The sequence below is a fragment of the Sphaerodactylus townsendi genome, linkage group LG02 (genome assembly GCF_021028975.2).
Source record: "Sphaerodactylus townsendi isolate TG3544 linkage group LG02, MPM_Stown_v2.3, whole genome shotgun sequence".
NCBI classification, from domain to species: Eukaryota; Metazoa; Chordata; class Lepidosauria; order Squamata; family Sphaerodactylidae; genus Sphaerodactylus; species Sphaerodactylus townsendi.
The window spans coordinates 75,053,498-75,075,638 of NC_059426.1; the positions used below are offsets into that span (position 1 = coordinate 75,053,498).

At 44.6% G+C, this 22,141-nt stretch overlaps 1 protein-coding gene across 1 annotated transcript in view; it reads left to right on the forward strand.

The window, feature by feature from the left end:
- Window positions 1–3,946: 3,946 nt before the first annotated feature.
- PKP3 (plakophilin 3) overlaps window positions 3,947–22,141 on the forward strand; it is an 86,351-nt gene continuing 68,156 nt past the window's right edge. Inside the window, exon 1 of the mRNA XM_048486285.1 lies at window positions 3,947–4,122. Coding sequence (XP_048342242.1) covers window positions 4,084–4,122 — 39 coding nt within the window. The 5' untranslated portion in view covers window positions 3,947–4,083. The remainder of the gene's footprint in view (window positions 4,123–22,141) is intronic.

Below are 22,141 nucleotides of genomic sequence, written 5' to 3' on the forward strand. Positions count from 1 at the left end.
CGGGCACAACAAAAATGAAAGTGAGCTCTTACGAATAAAACATTTCTACTCAAAAAAGTTGCCTAGTTCAGCATTTTCAAAATAAAACATTTTGAGGAAAAATGGAATCTTTTCCAAACATTTTGAGCCAAAAACTGTGCAGATAAACATTTTATTTTCAGACCTCAAAATGTTTTATTTCCATTGTATGGAATGGACCACTTTGATTCTGGAAGAGATTCAGAAAGAAACATGGGATACCAGACATTGCTGTGAACTGACTGAAGCACCTTGGGGGGAAAGGCGCGCTCTCTCTCTCTCTCTCTCTCTCTGTCTCTCTCTGGGATCTGAGGTGAAACACTAGATCTGCTGCCCAGTAGAAAGACATATTTACTCCCATCTGGCATATTTGTACATGAATTTATGCACTTGTGGTCCACCTCGCAGTGAGCTTACATTGCATCCAGGTTACATTCTTGGTTATACATTCATTTTGGTTTCTTCCAAACTCACCGCACCTCAGGTCAGAGAAGACCTGAATACTGGATAGGCAGCCACAAAAATCGTAGGCAACCACAAAAAACGTAGGCAGCCACAAAAAAGGTAGGCAACGTCCCAAAGATGGTAGCCACAAAAAAGGTAGGCAACCTCCCCAGAGGGAGGATGCATGGAAAGCAAGCAAGCAAGCAAGCAAGCAAGCAAGCAAGCAAGCAAGCAAGCAAGCAAGCAAGCAAGCAGTGGAAGGGCAAAATGGTGGATTGGATTGGTACAATTGGGTACACCTTGCAGCAGGAGACTTCACATTTGAACAGATAAACAGGGGAAAACCCCATGGCGAAGCACGCAGCCATGCCACAAGCAGTAAGTGCAGGAAAGCCCAATGATTCAGAAACTACAATAATGCTGTAACTTTCCAGTGCTCTTCTCTAAAGGGAGCCAACTTGGTTAAGCATTAATTCCTGGAATTCCTCACCACTTGGAGTAGTAATGGTATATGACGATATATTTTTCAAAGTAGTTGTTGCATGTGAATGAGAAGTGCATATAGCACTGGTTGTTGTAGGTTTTCCGGGCTGTGTGGCTGTGTTCTGGTAGATCTTGTTCCTAACATTTTGCCTGCATCTGTGGCTGGCATCTTCAGAGGTGTTTCACAGAGGGAAGTCTATTACGCACTGTGTCCAGTAAGAAGGGAATGTTTTAGTGGGGTATATATTGTCCATGTCTCAGGGTGGGGAACCAATCAGTAAGTGTTTGGGTGGAACTTGTATGCAAAGGTGTGGTTGATAATACTGTATTGCGGGTGGGGTTTTTCAGTCCAGGGAGTGATTCACATTTGCATTCCCTGTAGCTGCAACAGTCTTAGTGAATTTAAACTCTTTGTCTGGGTGGAGTCCATTGTCCATGAATCTAGCATGCCCTTGGCCTTTGATTCTGGTGTTTTTAATTACTGGTAGCCAAGTTTTGTTAATTCTCAGAGTCTCTTCCTTCTTCTTGAAGTTTTCTTGGTGTTTATGGATTTCAATGGCCTCCCTGAGTAGTCTGACATAGTAACCTTCCAAGTTGGCCATAATTTCAGCGTTTTCAAATAGAATGTTATGTCCAGTTTTGTTTAGAGCATGTTCTGCTACTGCAGATTTTTTAGGATGGTTAAGCTGACAGTGTCTTTCATGCTCCTTAATATGTGTCTGAATACTGCGTTTTGTAGTTCTAATGTAGACCTTTCCACAGTTGCAGGGTATGCAATAGACTCCTGCAGAAGTGTGGGGGTTTCTCTTGTCCTTTGCTGAGCGTAGCATTTGCTGTATTTTTCTGGTAGGTTTGAAGGTTGTTTGTAGATTATGTTTTTTCATCAGTTTCCCTATTTGATCTGTGATCCCCTTGAGGTATGGTAGAAATATTTTTTCCTGTGGGGGGCTGTTTCTCCTCTGGGTTTCTCTGGGACATGGACAATATATACCCCACTAAAACATTCCCTTCTCACTGGACACAGTGTGTAACAGACTTCCCTCAGTGATACACCTCTGAAGATGCTAGCTACAGATGCAAGCGAAACGTTAGGAACAAGATCTACCAGACCACGGCCACACAGCCTGGAAAACTAACAACCAGTTGAATCCAGCCGTGAAAGCCTTCGACAATACATATAGCACTGTTCAGTCCTCAGATCCTCTGGAAGGTGTGATTCTAGCCCACGGGAAAAGGAGTGAACTATGAAGGAAATGGCTGGCTTTGATCAGTGTGTTCTACTAGTTGTAAATAAAAATTACTTGCTAAATGCAATTCAGTATTAATTGTATACATTAGGGAAAACCACATGGGTGCCAACTTCACCTCCCCATCTATGTGTTTCAACACTGACTTTGGAATCAATCAACTTCAGCTTCACCTCCCCGTCTATGTGTTTCAACATTGGAGATCTCTGCTCCAAAATAAGGGATTTCAACTTGACAAGGGTGAGCTCTCTGAGGATACTATTGTGACCTCAGCTTATGGGTTCTGTGGGGCAGAACTTGGAATGGGTTTGCAACAACTAAATTTTAAACAAAATTGTTTACTTTTTCCTGACATTGAACACTCATCAAGTATTAACATTTAACATAAAAATTCAATATCCTGTTTCATTTCAAGTCCCTCTAATTACAGTCCGAAAATACCAAGTCCATTTTTCCTGCAAATGGGTGGCTTGTGAAGACTGCAGATGCTTGGCATACTGGATTCGAGATGACGAAGGTTCCCAAAAGAACTCTCATACAAAATGCCCTGAAACAATAAATTCTTACAATTACAATATAGCAAAAATAAACATCTCAGTTCCCACTAGTTCCCAACAAAATTGCAGTTACCTTAAGCAAGGTGTTAAGTGCTTATAATAATCAAGGTCCCAGCCTGGCAGTCTTGCTTCCTCCAACTTCATGAGGTCTGCAGCCTTCTGCTTCTTTCAGTCTCCACCCCTTTCTGGGTCATCCTATTCTTAACATAGGGGTTACACTATCTCAAACTATTTCTTGTTATGTTGTTTGCTCCCTTAGAAGTAAAGCAATAATCCTTAATGGCAATCCTTTCCCCACCCTCATTCATTAAATCATTCATGCTACCTCTCATCACTTACACCTGCCAATTAATCTTTAGCAAATGCCAAGCACTCTATACTATTTGCACAGGAGACATGGACATTGCTAACTGCCCTGTCCCAGGCATATGGTGCACTTTAGGTTCAGCAAATGCCATCCATTATGAGGCCCTATGAATAGACGGAGGGGTGGCCAACCTACGGCACTCCAGATGTTAATGGACTACAACTCCCATCAGCCCCTGCCAGCATGGCCGATTGGCTACACCACAGCCTATAAAACAAGAACAGGGCTGGTAGACTCCCAAGTCTGACCATTTCTTCAGAGTAGAGAACAGTTGCCTTGGGGAAAATGGCTGCTTTGGAGCATGGACTCTATGGCGTTATATTCCACTGAGGTCCCTCTCCTTCCCCCTCCCCCCCGCCTCCTTGTCTAGGCTCCACCATTAAATTTTCCAGGTATTTCCCAACCCAGAATTGGCATACCTATTCACCCCACCTAGCAAGGCATTTTAGTGAGTGAAGGAAAATACTTAGTTCTGATGTTGTGGCTCTGATCCACATTCTTTTTAATCCACAATGAACTGTACATTAAGGGAGTTCTGGAAGAAAAGGCTGGGCCAAAGTATAGAGAACCCATCCACACTCATGCACGATAGGTCAGTTTGCCAGGAGCTGCACAGATTGTAGAAAACACTTTCTCACCCAGCAACTATCTGTTGCTGCTGATCTGCAAAATGAGCTTTGCCACAACCACCCCAGAAAGTACAAACTTGTCTTTGGGGCTATTTAATTTCTTTTTAATTGACAACAAAAGGATATCAACTGGTTAGGCAACCTCAGTGGGTGGGTCTATTTTTCAGCTCCCAGCCCAGTCTAATCTAGCTTGTTGTAGCTCCAAACGTTACTAAACGGGGCAAGTTTAATTGTTCCAGCTGCTTGAAAAGGGAAATATCTGCCCCGTTGGCAGCCTCCGGACCTCAACAGCCCTGGGCTCAGGAACGTAAGAAATTACCTCCATCATCGCCGAGAGAATGCTACAGGGGAACAAACGGTCAAGGTTGCCAAGCTCTGTACGTTTCCATTTTTTTCCCTTTGAGTTCTGGCTTTCTCTTAATCTGTCATAATTAAGGCAACTGGTGTTGGGGTATTGTACATAACAGCTGGAGTGTTGGGTATCGCAACCCCACACTCTAGCTCTGATATGAAGTGTGGTAATAAGTTTGTGCTCCACTGGGGAATGTATAGGCTGTTTGGAAATATTTTGTGAAATGGGGATAGGGCTTTAATCCAGCCATGTTTACTTGGGAATAAGGTACAACAAACTGTGGACTTTTTTGCTGCTAAAACCGGCATAGGATTGAACTACATGCGACTCTTGGCCACCTTCCAAGGACCGGTATTTTTAGATTTCGATTTTTGGATTTGGCTATGGCTGTCAATCTGCAGACCACAAGAGAAAACCTTGAGATCTGCCATTGTGGCTTTCAGCATAAGGAGAAATGACAGGCATGATGCAAATCTCATTTCACTAGGATATTCTCTATGAATGCTAATGTTGTGAGTGAGTGATCCTGTTTGAAATGTATATGCTCTTCTGGTGCTGGATCTGAACCAAATGCAGTTGTTACATAGAAATCTCAATGTCCTAGCCATCATTTTTAGCTTGTAAAACAAGATGTCTGTGTTATATGAAGATGTCATGGTATACCTCATCACTATTATAAACATCCGTGTTGTGAGATGTGGCGATGGCCATTAGACTTTTAAAAGAATTAGACAAATTCGTGAGGGGATATGTCTGTCAGTGGTTATACCATAAGACCTAAGTGGAACCTCTGTTGTTATAAGGAATGTTGAGAAGCTGTTTGAAATGAGAATGGAGAAGCGTTTAATACTTGCACGAACATTGTATAATTTAAGAATAACTTCTTCCGTAGAACAAAAGTGAAAAGTCCAACTTAATTTTAAAGGGCATTATGGCAAATTCTTCACCCAGCCTGGCAAGCCCTTTCTAATACAATACTTCTAGAATCAGTCTTTAAACTTTAAAATCTGGCTCAAGTGGTTAGAATATTTTTTTACTTGTAACCCACTCTTCCTCCATGGAGCTCAGAGTGGTGTAAACGGTCTCCTCCATTTTGTATTTACCACAATCCTGTGATGTATGTGAGGCTGAGAGAAAGTGACTGGCCCAAGGTCACCTAGTGACTTTATTGATGATTGCTAGCCCAATGCCCTGTCTTATTTATTTATTCAAATAAAATATTTATGCTCTGCCTCTCTCCTGGCTCAAGGAAGACATAGGCTTAATATGCTCTCCCTGGGGGCCTGGACAAACAGTTCTGTCTCAGCCTCAGCTTCTCACATAAAATAAAAATACTAAGATATCATAGGACTGTTGTGAAGATGAATGAAATTAAGTCAAAGGAATATGATAAAAAACAAGAGTCCAAAGAAAAGAGTGGGAGGAAGAAGTGCTATGTTTTTTTTAACAGCTGTATGATAAATACAAAAAGCAGGCAGTCTATGATTGCAAATCATGTTCATTTTTAATTGGCAAGGGTTGAGGAGAAATGACTGAAGAAGAAACAGCATTCCTGGATTCAGGTGGTCTGATTTTTATTTTAAAAGCAGTAAGTTTTTAGTTCTGTTGGGAGGGGGGAGGAGCATGTGACAAAAATGCATTACTGGATAAAAATAATGCTATGTTTATACAATTTATTTGTTTCGGCCAATAAGAATAACACTTCTGGCCTGACTGATGAACAAAAAAAAGGAGCAGTCAAAGACGGGACGGGACCTTGCATTTCTATTTGCTTAGCACAAACTGAAGAGTCAAATATAATGAAATTGAGACATGCTATTTATCATGTCTCATTTTTATGTTCACAATTTACTAACACCTTATAATTCCCCAGATCTCCTGTTCCTATTTTGAACATCATTCGGTGGTCACTCTTAGATTACAGAAAAGGATTATTCCCAAAAAGAAAGCGTCGTCATAAAATGTTCTAAAACAATTGACTTAAAACCACAAATCTTGCCCTGTGGGATAAAGATACAAGACACATAGGATACATGTGAACAAGAATTTCACCAAATTCCTCATGGTCTCAGATCTTTAAGCCAGAACTTCAGAAAACATGGTTACTCTGAATATTGCCCTGCCAAATGTTGGAATAACTGGAATTGTTGAATTTCAGGTTCTATGCCTGAAGTACTCTGAAATAATCTTAGAGATTTACCAGAATCTGATTAGTTCTGTTACAGTTTTGGAATGAATACATGCAAGGACGTAGGTATAGACTTTTTAGGGGGGGGTTCGGGGGTGGGGCCATACCCCCACCCGCCCCTAGGGCATGGCCACGCCTCCCCAAGCCCCACTCCTGGCCTAGCGCTTATAAAAGCACCTCTTCAAAGCCAAGGACGGCAGACTCCCCCACCCTTCCCTCCCCTGCCCCCCACCCTTCCCTCCCCTGCCCCCCACTAGCTGGGCTCCCAGCCAACAGCTGGCAGTTCCTTCTGTCCTCCCCTCTGGGCAGAGGCATAGAGGGAAAATGAAGCCCTGTGCAAAATCTGAGTTTTGCGTCCTGCCCCCCCCCTCCCCCCGGCAGCCGCTGTGATGCTGGAATCCACCCCCAAACAGCATCACTTTCAAACGTGTTTAAACTAGAGAGCCCAAATTCTCCTTTTAAATTCACCTTAAAGGGAGAATCTGGGATCCCCAGTTAAACAACATTGAAAGTGATGCTATTTTGAGGTGGATTATCACCCACTGTGAAACAGCATCACTTTCAATGTGGTGTAGTGGTTAAGGTCAGGTGCATTCTAATCTGGAGGAACCGGGTTTGATTCCCTGCTCTGCCGCTTGAGATGTGGAGGCTTATCTGGGGAATTCAGATTAGCCTGTGCACTCCCACACATGCCAGCTGGGTGACCTTGAGCTAGTCACAGCTTTTTGGAGCTCTCTCAGCCCCACCCACCTCACAGGGTGCTTGTTGTGAGGGGGAAAGGGCAAGGAGATTGTAAGCCCCTTTGAGTCTCCTACAGGAGAGAAAGGGAGGATACAAATCCAAACTCTTCTTCTTCTTCTAAACTGAGGACCTCAGATTCTCCCTTGAAATCCATGCCGAAGGGGGTGGATTTAAAAGAAGAATCTGGGGAAATTTGGGGGTGCCTGCTGTTAGGGGTGCAATTGTTAAGCTAACAGCGCCAAACTTTTAGGGTATCTTTAAGAGACTCTCCTAATTATACCACCCAGGTTTGGTGAAGTTTAGTTCAAAGGTGTAGCCCCCATCTTCTATTAGCTCCCATTGGAAACAATGGAGGATGGGTGCACCCCCTTTGGGAGTCCATAACTTTGGACCCCCTGAACCAAACCTCACCAAACATGGGTAGTATTATCAGGAGAGTCCCCCAAACAATCCCTGAAAGTTTGGTGCTGCTAGCCTAAACAATGCGCCCCCTGCAGGCCAAAAACCGAAAAACACTAAAAATGTTTTAAAAATACACAAACGGGTGGGCGGAGCTTCGGACATGAATGGGGGGGTTGAACCCGAGGAAACCCCCCCTTACCTATGTCCTTGAATACATGAAATATTTGTGAAGTGGTAGGCATTCTTTTGCTAAGACAGTCATCTGTACAATTCTGGCAAGCGGTAAAGAAAATCTCAGCATATTTTTGTTTCTTTTGCCAGAAACTGAGGAAGCACAGGATAGTAGAATCCTCACCAGGACAATACGGACAGCCAGTTTACCAATCCCCACTCCCCCAAACAACAGATGTTGCTAGGACTACTATGTTAGGAAAAACTCCATAATGATCTAAGCCCATTAGATTTCTGCAAATCCAGCATTAGCACTAGTAGAATAGGGGCTATAGAGTCTAGGATAACAAATTTCCAGAACAGAACCTGGACTCTTCTCCCTGGTAGACTACTTTTCATAGTTTTTTTTATAAGCCAACTGTACTATTCTTACATCTGACAGATATCCATAGCACATCAGAGAACCACCATTCCAAGAATTCATGATACCTTTGGGGAGTAGGTTATTAAATATTAAAGTAGATGCTTTAATAATTATTTTATTTATTTACTTTATTTGTAGTCTGTTTTTTCACAGACTCAAACAATAATAAGTACCTTTGCCTTATAGCTTAATAGCTTGTCTCTGTTAAATAATTGCATGAAACAGTATCACAATGCTTTGAGACAGCAGTTTCAGCTGCATAGGTGATCAACAGATAAATGCAATTATCTCATGCAAAATTCTGCCATGCAAATTCATCCTGAAGTGCATTATCAAGTGTGGAAGGCAGTGGAATAGGAGACTGTGATACAGGTGGGATTGTCTTGTACAGCAAAGGAAGCTTTCCCAGCCTTCACTGAATAATTTGCATTCTTCTTCACATGCCTCTTGCAAGGCAGACAAGACATTGCTTTTATGAGCTCTATAAAGCCACCACAAATTTAAGCTGCAAAGAAAAATCTGTCTCTAATTGGCCTTTCAACCTCATGTGGTGACAGTTCTAGTGCTCTCAGTTGCCTCTGCTTATGCATGTGTCCCATTGTGACACATGTTATTTCCTTCGCGCTCTGGCACAGTTGCCTCTGGTCTCTCTAAATGTGTTTTCATAACCTCTGATTACACACAGATTATACTGTCCTTCAGTGAAAGACACTGCCCTTCAACCAGTTAAAACATTACTGGGGGGAAATGCACTGTTTTCCCATCAAAATTACTTTTATTCTGACCCTGAAGTTTCACACAGTGTCTGTTTGAGCTGACGGGCAGAATATGAAGTCAGGAACCTGCTATTAGCGCCCACCCACTTTATATTAGACAGAGAAATGTAAAGACAGTGCTGTGGAAATGCTTCTAAAGTAGAGTTTTAGTTGGGGCTTACTTAGCTCTGAAATGATGCCTTCCAGCAATATCTGAAGTTTGATTCTACCCTCTCATTCTACTTTCTGGCGAGGCCTCCGAGGGAATCATAAATAAGATAGGAATATGGATGATAATATTTTTCTTATTTATTGTATTGGGCTTATATTCTGCCCTTTCCCATCCAGAGATGGGCTTGGGACAGTTTGATATACAAAAATACAGTACAGTAATATACATCTGTTCACACATCAATAAAATTCAATCAATTTGAATACTCCCAACACCTATTATTACAGCATGTTGTAACTTATTGGTTGGTTGACCCAGGAGGTGGGATCTAGTACAGCATCCAGCCCAACTTACCCAACTGGATCCCATAATAAAATAACTAAAAACATACATTAAGAAGATGATCCTCTGAAGATGCCAGCCACAGACGCAGGCGAAACGTCAGGAGAGAATGCTGCTAGAACACGGCCATACAGCCCGGAAACCACACAGCACCCATACATTAAGAAGGTTTAGGAAGGGTAGGGAGAGGAAGGGTAGAGGCCATTCATGAGGTTGCTGCCTCAACCATAGTCCAGGAAAAACATTTCCATGTTAGAAACCCTGTGGAACTGGACTAAATCATGCAGGACTCAGGTCTCAGCTGATAGAGAGTTCCACTAGGCCAGGACCAGAGCTGAAAAGACTCTGGCTCTGGTTGAGGTCAGCTGGACACTTTTAGGGCCAGGGACCACCAGCAGATTACTTCTTATAGTGCCGTGGTGGCGAACCGTTGGCACTCCAGATGTTATGGACTACAATTCCCATCAATGCCTGCCAGAACGGCCAATTGGCCATGGTGGCAGGGGCTGATGGAAATTGTAGTCCATAACATCTGGAGTGCCAAAGGTTCGCCACCACTGTTATAGAGCATAATGTCCTCTGGGGGTTATACTAAGATAGCCAGTTCATCAGGTACAATGGTTGCAGACTGTTTAGGGCTTTAAATTAAACCCTTTAACTTGATCCGGTGTTCAACTGGTAACTAGTGCAGCTGGCAAAATAGAGACTGAACATGCGATCTTAAAGACATTCTTGTAAGAACCCTTATCACTGTATTCTGGACCAGCTGAAGTTTCCAGAGCAACCTCAAGGGTAGCTCTGCAGAGAGAGACTTGCAGTAGTCTTATCTGGAGGTGCCTACCACATGGATCACCATGGCTAGGTTGGTACAAGATAGGAAGGATACCAGCTGCTTAGCCTGGCAAAGATGGCAAAATGCCACTCGAGCTGTATTTGCAACCTGGGCCTCCATAGAAAAGGAGGCATCCAGAGCCACCCCCACACTTTTGATGGTAGGTGTTGGTGTCAGTTCCACTCAATCTAAGTTTGGCAGTTGGGATCACAACTCCCTCATCCAGCTACAGGACCTCCATCCTCAATTGATTGAGTTTCAGATGGCTATGTTTCAACCATTTCACCACACACCCCAGGCACTCGTCTGGATCTTCATCAGCAGATACTACTCAATATTATCTGCATATTGATGACAACCCAGCCCTAAACTCTGGACCAGTGAGTAAGGGCATATAGTGCATATAGATCCCCCCACAAGTTCACTCCCTTCTCATAGGCTGATTATGCAGCAGCCTATTACTGCACACCAGCAACTGAGCCCCGGTACGGCAAGCTTTCTTTGCAGCAAGCAGGGAGTGGAAGTGGTGCGCAGCAAACTTCCTTGTACTGACATACAAGCAAGTTGCCACTCACCTCCTGCTTTTGCTCTCTGCTTTTCTCGCAGAAAGCAAGAGCACTTCAAGGGCGCACCTGATGCCACAGTGGGGCAGAGAGGAGGTAAGTGCCCCAGTCCATAATCGGCCATAGTTTATAGAACTGGTCCCAAATCTGTTTATTTTTTTATTTATTTTATTTATTTTTTCGATTTATTATACCGCCCCATCCCCGTAGGGCTCTGGGAGTTGTTCAAGGATAACCATGAACTTATAGCCTGCAATTAGATTAGAAGATGAGTTCGCCAAGTTGAACCTTTAAAAACCTCCTGTCTTTCTGGTAGCCCTACAGCAGTGCTATCTGTGACTAATCTCCCCTCATTTTTCTGCATATGACCAAACAAGACTCCTGTTTGATGAAGGAACAAGGGAGAAAATGGGACTCATCACTCAGCTTGGGAAATCTAGGGCCCTTTCCGCACAGGCGTTTAATGGCGCCCTCGTGTCGCCCGACCGGCGCGAAGCGGGCATTTCCCAACCTCGCTCGGGGAGCGAGGTTGTTTGGAAATGCCGGCTTGGAGCCGCTGCCGTGCGAACAGCAGCGGCTCCAAGGCGCCCTCCCCCCTCCACTCCCACCCATCACTTACCTGGTCCCTGGCCCTCCGGCGCGTCGCCGAGGCCTGGGGACACGTCCCCTGCCCTGCAACGCTCAAGCAGGTGCGCAGGGCCGGGGGGTGTGTCTCCAGGCCTCGGCAACGTGCCGGAGGGCCAGGGACAAGCCAGGTCGGCCGGGCGACAGCACTCTGTAGCACTGTCGTCCCAGCCGGTTCTGGGACCGTCCATGCGGACGGTCCCAGCGTCGTCGGGTCGGCGTGGATTACGCCGACCCAACCCCTTCCGCCTCCGTGCGGAAGGGGCCTAGGGTTTTTTTATATAATTCTTATAGCAGTGGTTTCTGCTTTCAGTGCAAAACATTTTAGCATTCCCAGATGCAAGACCTGCCTCTCTAAAAATAGGAGATGAGGTTTTTTTCAGGGAATTTTTCCAGTGGGGATCTTGAAAAACACCATTTCTTACTAGTTGTACAAGCACTAGTTGTTCATGTGTCTAATCAGGGGACAAACATAGGCTGAAGCTCCTGCTGCTACATGTGGACTACAGAAATCTGATATGTCCATGTAGATGAGCACATCACAGACCCTTCCAAAAAGTACCTGTATCATTCTTTGACCTCCAGATGTTCTGACCTGGTAGAAATGATCCCACAGGACTGTGTAGAAGCATACCTGATCCACACACTAGAAAGCAACAGTGTAACTAGGGTGGGGCAAGCCTGGGTTCATGCCCTTGCAGCTGTTTGAGGGGGTTGCCAGGCAGCCCAGAGCCCCCATCCACAAGCCCTGCCACCCCACGGTCAAATAGCATCCATGCCTCAAACTCCATGTGGAGTTCAGGGGTTGGGGCACAGTTCTAGACTGGGCTCAGGTCCAGTGTTCAACTGTGCACCCCACCCCTGAACTTCACATGGAAGCTGAGGGGGGGGCATGCAGATCAAGGCTGGGTTTGATCAGGTCTAGTTTTAAACAGTGGGCTCTGCCTCAAAGGTCAAAGCTAGACATGACCAAGCAGAGACTTTGCCCTGGCCAGTTCCTACTTTATATTGCTGGCTCCACCTCCAAAGTCCATGTGACTTCAGAGGCAGAGCTTTGGAAGCAGAGCCAGCAGTATAAAGCTAGCTTTGGCCAGGGCAGAGCCTGTAGTTCAAGGCTGGTCTTGGTCTTGCTGGGTTTGGCTTAAAACTGAAGGCTTTGAGAGTGGACTCTGCAGTTTAAAGCTAGATCTGGCCAAGATCAGCCTTGAACTGGTGCCTCCCCACCACCATTCCACAGGGAGTTGCGGGAAGGGGTTGGATGGGCATGCAGCTCAACATTTGCCCTGGGTGCCATCTTTAGAAGATACTCCCCTGCCAGAAAGATAGATAGGATACACATAGTACTCATGGACAGTTCTTAAAAATGACATTACATGTATACAGACATGCAAGCCATATTTGTGTTTAAAAGTAACCATTTTATAAATTACATAGGCACACAGTCACAGAGCATTTTCACACACAGTTATAAGTCTGAGGCAGCAGTAAAATGTGTGTCTTCAGTTAGTCCCATCAAGGAAGAAACATGCATATGAGTCACTTTACATTTCCAAATGCTGCTCTGATTCCAAAGATCCAGTCAAGCCGCTAAAGAATACCACTGAGTGTAAAGACATTCCAATCATATATATTATCCTGTGAGGAAACTCCCGTGGCAGCTCTCTGGACAAAAAGAGAGGAGCAGTAATATAAATACAAGCCATCCCAGTCTAAAATGTGCTCCCGTCCATGTGAGTTATGAACCAAGACCTTGTGGCCATTCTGCTCTCCCTTGCAAAGCTATTTTAAAATTTACTGAGCTGATGTGTGTAAAGCATTCTGAACCCTTGAAATGTGCTATATACATGCTAATAGTGTTTTCATACATGAAATCTAAATTATCTTTCAGCATCTCTTATGCTATTTATGTTAATGTCTAATGATTGTTTGTGAGGAAAGGAAACCCTTATAATTTGTGGTACAAAGCTGACTGAAGCAAAAGCTATTTTAAGACTGTGTGTGAAAATGCTCTGTTACTGGGTGCCAATGCAATTTATAGAAGAGTCACTTTTAAACAACAACGTAGGAATCTAGGAGCTGTATTTTGTGTATTCTGTGTATACCATTATCTTCATTGCACTTTACTTGTATTAAATTGCACAATCTATTATTTTGTGTTGTGTTCTCTAGTAGCCAGGAACATAGTGACTGGTTCAGTTCTGTGTGGGTCACAACTCACATGGACCGAACTAGAGACTATAAGGAAATATGGGTGCTTGACCTTTCATTTCCCATTTGTGGGGAGATGATGAGCAACACTTGCAGAGAAGGAAGAGAATGGGAGGGGATTCTAAATGCTCCTCTTGCTCCTTTAATTTCCACCCACAAATCCTCACACACTTAAAAAAATCTTTGGCTGAGAGAATAGTTGGTTTGGGGAGAGATTTTCTGAAAAAATCAGCAGTCATGGGAGGGGTAAAGTGCTCCTTCTTGCTATACATCAGCTAGTCCCTGCAAATTCTCCTACGCTCCCCCCTTGCATTACCTTAGCACACATGGATTTGAGAATGCATGCATGCCAAGATGTTGTGTAGCTCTGCCCAGAACAATAAGTAGCAATCAGGTTTACTTGCAATTGTTAACAAAAATATGGCTGAAAAGTTAGAACAGAACAAAGCAGGAGTATCAGCTGCATATGGCAGGAGGAGACTGAAATCAAATGAGACCTTCATCATAAGCAGTTTCTTCCAGACTCCACCCAGTAGTGGAAGGAGGTGCTGCAAAGATAATCTTAAAGAAACCGGAATGGCAGGAGAAGGGATAGTGATGATGGCAGCCAGGTATGAACTAACCTAGTTGCAGAATAAACACTGGCAACAAATGGATAAGGTCAGATCCTGAGCTATCAATACAGGAAAAAAAACAGTTATTTTAATATTTGTTGGGAGTAATCTTTCCCCTTTTGGATCCATACCTTAATGTGGTGAAGGGGTTTGTTTGTGTCAGTGAAGCTGGGAACAGTACTGTAAGGGGTCTAGATTCTGTGAAAAGGCTAAACTCCTAGCAGAGTTACTCAAAGCAGAATGGTCACAGCTGAGATACCAGACTGTCTACCCCCTTCAAAGATCAACAGCCAAATCAGCAGAAGAGAACTGATAGTTCCAATGGTGATGGGGGTAGAGGCATCCTTGAAAGTTAGTTACTGGGCGGCAGCAGTAGCGGAGGGTGACAAAGGTGGAGAATCTTAGACAACAGCAAATAAACAGCTAACCCTTAGTACTGTACAGAAGAAGGCAATGGTAAACCACCTCTGACCAACTCTTACTCAAAAACCCAATGATGATGAGACAATCCAAAATGGGGAAAAAAGATATTCTGGAAGATGGTCAGATAGCACTCCCCCCTCCAAGTCAGATAGCACTCAATCACATGGTCAAATCCCCACTGAGAAATTAACCTGGATGCATCCCGGTTCCAAAAGAAATAGCACCTTTTAAATCATGGTTTCTCCCTCCCCACTGCAGTGTGTGTCTAGTGAAGCCCTTGATGTCTATCGTGGTTTCAAACAATGTAACACTCCCCACGAACATGCGATCTGCTCAGCGGGTCTTTTCTTCTTCGTCCTAATTGGCTGTTGTGTTGTGTTGTGTTGGGCCGAGAACTTTTTTTAAAAAAAATTTGCACAGCTACGTCGTTACGTAGATGCGTAGGCAGAATTTCCCTGCCTCTGATTGGTTATTGGTTTGAGTGGGAACACAACTCCACCCCTGATTGAAAATTCATGTTATTCTTATTCTTGTTTTAATGTTCCAACATAGCCATGCATAAACAATTTATCAAAATCATTGTACCATGGCTTCCTATTTACATTTCTTCATAGCCATGCCCAGCACGGCACACAAAAAAGGCTGTGCGTGCTCTGAGCACAGCCCACTGCGCTCTGATTGGCTGGAAGCTTTGAAGGGTGGGAACAATAAGTTGCGTCTGTCCCCTGTTTCTCCCCACTGAACCGGCTTCAGCGTGTGATTGAAAAAAAGGTGCACTTCAATGCAGGTTCCAAAAAAAAAATATGTGATAAGGGTGCGGGGGATGCGTGCCCGAACCAGGATAAAGCTATGTTTGGCACTTGAGCCGTGGGGAGTTCTTGCTTAAACCGTGATTTTTCACGTGAGTATCATGCTATAATTGACCATGGATAATTGTCCTATAAAGCAAGCCATGGCCCTTAGTTCACAAGACCTGAGCAAGGATGCTCATGATAAGACATCTTGGAGAACAGTAATTCATAGGATTGCCATGAGTGGAGGTGATTTGACAGCACTTGGCACACACACAATCTTCCATTGGCAGCCCCAGTTTTAGATCTCCTCCACTTTGGAACTTATCCTGCATGTACTTCTGCTCCCCTGCCAGGAGCGAATCTAGGCAAACTGGAGCCCGGGGACAAAATCTGAGTTTGGTGCCCCCCCACCCCCACCCCAGGTATGGACAACCACCCTCCCCCACAATGACCAAACAATGATTTTTTGCACCAGCTCACAAATCACCTCCCACCACCAGCAAAACATACATGGCTCCCTCCCCACCACTTTCCTAATTGTGTCCTCACACCAACCCTGTGAGGTAGGCTGCTAGCCTGAGAAACAGCTCCAAGCCAGTGCAAGGGGAATTAACTTTTAAGCATGTAAATCTCTCACAAGTCACCCCCCATCTGAAGGTTTACCAAGCAAACGTCAGCATCATCTTCAGTTCTGCTGCTGCTTCTGGGCTCCCTGCTCAGCTTGCCTTTTCCTGTGCCTGCCGGTGCCCGGCTGCCGGGGAGAAGGCTTCTGAGAAATGCCACACTTAATTTAAGGTGAATAAGGCATGCTGGGTTAGAGGGAGGGGAGGCGGAGCTCCCCAGTCCTGCTCCAGGGAGCCCAGTGGGACTTCTCCCCCACCCCTGGATACTCCAGGCCACCATACAGAGTGGGCGGGGCTACAACAGGCACTGGGAGCAGGCTGCTTCAGTGCCTGCTTTCTAGGGCTTGCTCAATCCCTCCTTGTTTAGGAGGATGTTTTGGCGCCCCCCCACGTGACCTCAATCGATGCGCCCGGGGACAAGGGGTACCCCATGTCCCTAGGCAGGAACGCCAGTGTCCCCTGCCAGTCTATCCAGCGGTGACTGGGGGTATTTTGCTGCTCCAAGAAGATATCATACACCATCCTTTGTAGGTTGAAACCAAGCCCCAGTTGTGCCACACATGAGGTTTCAGGAGGCAAAGGCTATGTCTGTCATTTCTTCCTGCCATGCCACCAATTGTACTGGTGCTCTCACTAGATTGTGCCACAACCAACTCCTGGCTGGGTAAAGAAATTGCCCTGTTCCTACTTAGCTGCTCTCAAACCAAGTGTCTACCACCTCCTTAGCTACACATTGTAGTGGACCCTGTGGTTCAGGCAAAACAGGGGGAAATCTCTCTGACATGGAATTCTAAACATGGAATTCTAGCACGATACAATAAATTATGTCTGATCTAAATTGTCTGTTTAAAAACAGAAACAGAAGAACAGAAAGAGAGAGAATTGTGCTAACTAATTAAAGGAGAGGCATTATTCCTTACCTTCATCACTGTTCATAAGATTCAGTGTTTGCTGCTATATATTGGGATATGGAAGGGTGGTTCCTGGGTGTGGCCAGCCACAGACCTTGAGCATGAGATTTAACATGCAGGTGGGAAGGTAACAGATTTTAGGGTTTTCCAGCTTGGCCACATCTCATTTTGGAAGGTAGATTCCCAAGGAATAGTTGGCATGTTAATACAGTACTGAGGGGAACTGCATGTTTTATTATAACATATCTACCACTGCCTCTAAGCCATAACAAAGAAGAATATTTTCAAGATGAACTGTATTTGGCATATATACTGCATGCCTCCTGCAAAAAAAAAAGTGGGGGGGGGGACACAGGAAGGTGGTCCTGGAACAGAAATTGCAGAAGGTTGGAGCTGGGAGGAGCCCTGACCAGAAATAGTCTCCCCTGAGGAGCAGCCTTGTTGTTTGCTGGAAAGACAAGACACCTGGGATACTTAACATTTCTCTTTGGTGGCGGCAGCCACGGCAGCACAGATCAAGTGCAGACTTGATCTGTGACAGCTTTCCTCTGCCAAGGCATCTGACTTCGCCACCTTTTCCTCAGGGAGAGGCAGGGACTAAAGGGCTAGGACTGGGCCAGGATGTAGGATAGGAAACAGGTTGCAGAGTTTCTGCTACCACTAGCAAACCTGCCTGAAAATGACAGATTTTATCTCTCCCCCCCTTACCTTTTTTTCTCCCTCCCTGGGAACTAGGTCACATGAAGGATGAATCTACTGTGGGGCCAGGATCGCGTTTCTGGTCCTACACAGCAAGATTAGTTTTAAGAAAAACTTAAAGTTAGGAATAAAAGCAAAAGACATCTGACATTAGAAACAAACAGACAGTTTTTACTTAGCAGAATTTAGAACATTACAGAATGTGAACTCTCCCGAGGAAGAGACACGCCCCAGTGCTCTCAATTGAGAGACACAGAATTTAGAACGTTACAGGAGGTTGACCCCTCCCGGGTGGCTCTCGAAAGAGGCACGGCCAGTAGAGGAAGAGCCTTAATTTTTATAGATGCAAAAACGTCACACAATCCATCCCCTTACTCACGTATTAACCCATACTCCTTTCACGTGCTACAAGCATGTATGGTCAAACCCCATTGGTCAGAATCTATCTCCTTGTCACATGAAGACAGCCTGTATTCTAAGTCAAACGCTGCATGCTATTAGTGCGTGGCCCTCTATGCATATACAAAGGACAGTCATAAAACTAGCTTGCTGTCTCCAAGAAAAACCCGTTTTGCTAAGTTTCTCCCAGAGAGAGAGATGTCCTCAGGCAATGCAGGATTCCATAGGCTCATAAAACTTTTCTGTTCCCCAGCATGAAATGTTAAAACATAATTCTAACAGATTTTACAAACATGATTCTAAAACAATAGAATTATAGTAAAATAATAATACATGTGAATTTCTCCTTATCATTTATGTGTTCATTTAACTATATAGAAAAACACTTTGTTGATTTAACTAATCACATTCATTTCTAACCCAAAAACCAAAGTTTTAAAATGCATAGTTCTGCTGTCACGTAGTAACCTGTAGTTACAAGATACTAAAGATGTTATCTGTACCTGCCTGCATAATTGCTAGCAAGCTGGTAACATGCCTTTTTGACCTGCTGCAAAACTGCAGGCTTTTGGTCACTTACACAGAAGCTCCCATTTTGATTCTTTGCAATCTCTGGTTCTATGACTTTCATGTTTCTTGATTAAATACAATTTTTATACACATTCTGATCCGTTCCCACACTACTGAACAGTGAGAGCCAGAAATCACACATGGGAGCAGAGAATCTTTCACTTTCTTTTGCCAAGGAGACGCTGTATACCAGTGATGGCAAACCTTTTTGAGACCGAGTACCCAAATTGCAACCCAAAACCCACTTATTTATCGCAAAGTGTCAACCCGGCAATTTAACCTGAATGCTGAGGTTTTAGTTTAGAAAAAACTGGTTGGCTCCCTCTCCCTCCGCCCCTCCTGTTCGAGAAGGGGTCAGCCTGCTGTAGCCTCCAGTAAGTCCTGCACACACCGCTCTGTGCGTCTCTAGCATCTCTGCCTCCTCTACCCCCAACCCCGGGCAGCAGCCACCTGGAGCACAGGCACCAGGCCCGCCAGCCAAGTCCTCCCTACTCACTGCGATGCATGCACATCGTGCTCAGTGGCCCAGGCCAGCCTAGATGTGTGGGGGGTGGGTGGGTGATTTTCCACCCCCCACATGACAAACTCTGTGTGTGCGTGCCCACAGAGAGGGCTCTGAATGCCACCTCTGGCACCCGTGCCATAGGTTCGCCATCACTACTGTATACCCTGACTGCCTTCTTGCCTCTGCCTCCAAAAGAAAGTCAAAAATTCTCTTTTCTTTTCTTCTCAAACATACATATTTCAGATGTTTTGTGCAAGTATGGAGAAAGGTTGCTATCCTGTTCATAACCATGCTTTTACCATGTCCTTTCCCTGAGTTATTCTTAAGAACTGCTGAATAAACTCTAAGGTTTTTAAAGTTTATTTTTAAAATCAAGGCTAGTTTTTTTGGCTCATTAGGTGTCCCTCTACTATGGTTCTGGCTATAAACTGATTTGGTATTACATTCCTTCACTTAGGGGACACTCACTACCATTTAGACCGAGAAGTCTTGGTGAAAATATTGGGATATGTAAGGGGGCAGAAAATTTGGGCTAAAGAATTCAACCAAACAAGGCTGTAGGCCAGAAAAAAATGATGTTTGGGCTTTGACTTGGTGGCTCTCAATCTTCATTGACAGTGGGGAGCAAGGTACAGAGGCAAAGCTTCCCCGGGGCATCTGGGGACAAATGCCCCATGCACCCGCAGTTAAGTCACGTGGGGGGTGAGCGTAAAATCGCCCACCACGCTTCTAGCCTGGGTGCGACGCGCGCTGTGCAGACCTCAGCCAGCCTGGTGGGCGTGTTCTTTGCTGCTGCCCGAGGGTCAGGGCAGAGGGGGCGCAGTGTGTGCAGGCGCTGGAGCGGAGGCCAAGCATGAGCAGGAAGGAAGCAGCGCAGGCCGGCTGCATGCACCTGGAGTCTGGAGGCACTGCACAGGCTGGCTAATGAGCAGGTGCTGCTGGGTTAAGTGAGTGCCAGGTGGGGGGGGGGGCAGGGGTGAACCTCAAGCCCCTGAGCGGATGCAGAGTGAGTGCCCCCTCCTAGAGCTTCAGTGAGGGGTGGGGGAAGGCCAGGAATCAGGTATATATTTGGGGAAAAGGAAGCCAAATCGAGAAAAGTCACCACCCTGTAGCTCTACTTTAGAGGCCTGCCTTGTTCTTGTTATATGTGTAATAGCATTTGAATGGAAAGTGTGTTTGTACTGGACTTGGGGGGGGGGGGACAAAAAAGTCTGAGTGCACTTTTCCACAACATTCATTCCCTTCACCCTGTCTTCAGTGGGGATCTTCCCCATTCCCTCTCTGTGTACTGGACAAAGAGCTGGCACTAAATACTCAGCATCAGAGACGTAAGGTGGGCTGAAGCAACGACTGCTCTCAGTAAGAGCAGCGCTGGTGAGTGGGGGCTGGGGGAGTGGGGAGGGGAGGTTCCAGTTCTCCATGTGGGGGTCGGGGAAGTGCCAAGTGCTCCTCTGCTGGGTTCTTTCTCTCCTCTCTCTCTCTCCTTTCTTGCTTTCTTTCTCTCCCCTTCATTCTCTCACCTTCTTCCTTCCATTCCTCCCCCTCCCCTTCCTTCCATCCTTCTCTCTTTCATATCTCATCTTCCCCCACCCTCACCCCCCAACGGTATCCTTGCATGTCCCAGTTCATAGTAGGACCCAATGTGAGGTATTCTGGCGATTCTTTGCCAAAGGCATCTCCATTGCCTTTTTTTCATTTATAACAATTTATAGAATCATATTACTGCCTTTGTCACACTCCTGGTCATGGTGAGGAAGGGCGGTTGCCCATACGGGGTGGGGGTGAAAAACTCAGATTTTGCCCAGGGGTCCATTTTCCCTAGCTACGCCTCTGCACAGGTAGACTATAAATAGCAGCTGCATCTAAATATGCATCTAAATTATAGTATTTATTGGGGGGGGGGGTTGATAATATTTTAGGCTGATGCAGTTGTGTTTTTAACATGAACATTTTATTATACTGTTCACATTTTTTAACAACATTGGTGGTGACTAGGCTGTTGATTTTGTGTTTTAATTAGGTTGTTAATATTGATTTATTTTAGTTTAAGCATATTTTAAATAAATGAACAGTACAATTTAGAGGCTAAGGAAGAATTCAGACTGTATTCATAGACTGAACTAGGATACTGGCTACAGTGAAAATTTATATTTTGCTTGTTTACTATTAATGAGTTCCATGTTCTCATTTGAATAAAGGAGACTGTGTTCTCTGCTGGTTTGGTTAATTCTGTTCTAAAACTACATGAGAAGTAAACTCTATTTAGACATACATGGACCTTTGATTCTTTACATTCCCCACTGGGTTATTAAGAAATTTCAGCTTTCCTAGATAATTTTTTTTGTATGTGTGAATGTTTATGTATGTATATTGTGGAGTTGCCCAGTTTGCACACTTTACCTTTGCACTTTGAACATTAAATGAATGCACTTGAGCTTTGAGTCTATAGATATTTGACAACCTGGGTACAGTGGCGTTTCCTTCCTTAGTGCTGCTGAACATTCTGTACCCCTCCATTTTTGTTTATGGTTTCTCCAATCAAGCTCAAGGGTTGTCAGGTTCTTCAGCCGCTTTGCTCAGATAAAGATGTTAGTATAGTCGGTTGAGGTTCCGCAGTGGAGAAAATTGTATGATTCTGCATTAAAATGAGTATGAGAATTATCATTCATGTGTATGTGCTGCCTTTGTCAAAACTATTATTTGGTGCATTATTGAACATGGTACTTTGATACAAGGGCATTTATAATTCACTGAATGACAATCACCAATATTTGCCTTTTGCAGACTAGTAGGCACTAGGACCCAGGCGGAGCATTCTATAACAAAGAAGGTCTGGCATGTTGAGTTCTGTGGTGGAAGAATATCCTACTATCACATTTTTCTGAGACAGAGTATAGCTAGGCTCTCAGACTTTTATCAGTCAAATCACAATGTACTAGTAGGGTATAGAAGCAAATTGAATGGCCTCAATAATAGTCCTTATAAGGCAACAAAAAATGTCAAGAGCAAGCAAACCTGAACAGTGGCCCTTAAGGATGTCCTCAGTTTACCCTAGCTTTCCACTGCCCCTGCTCCTGAAATAGT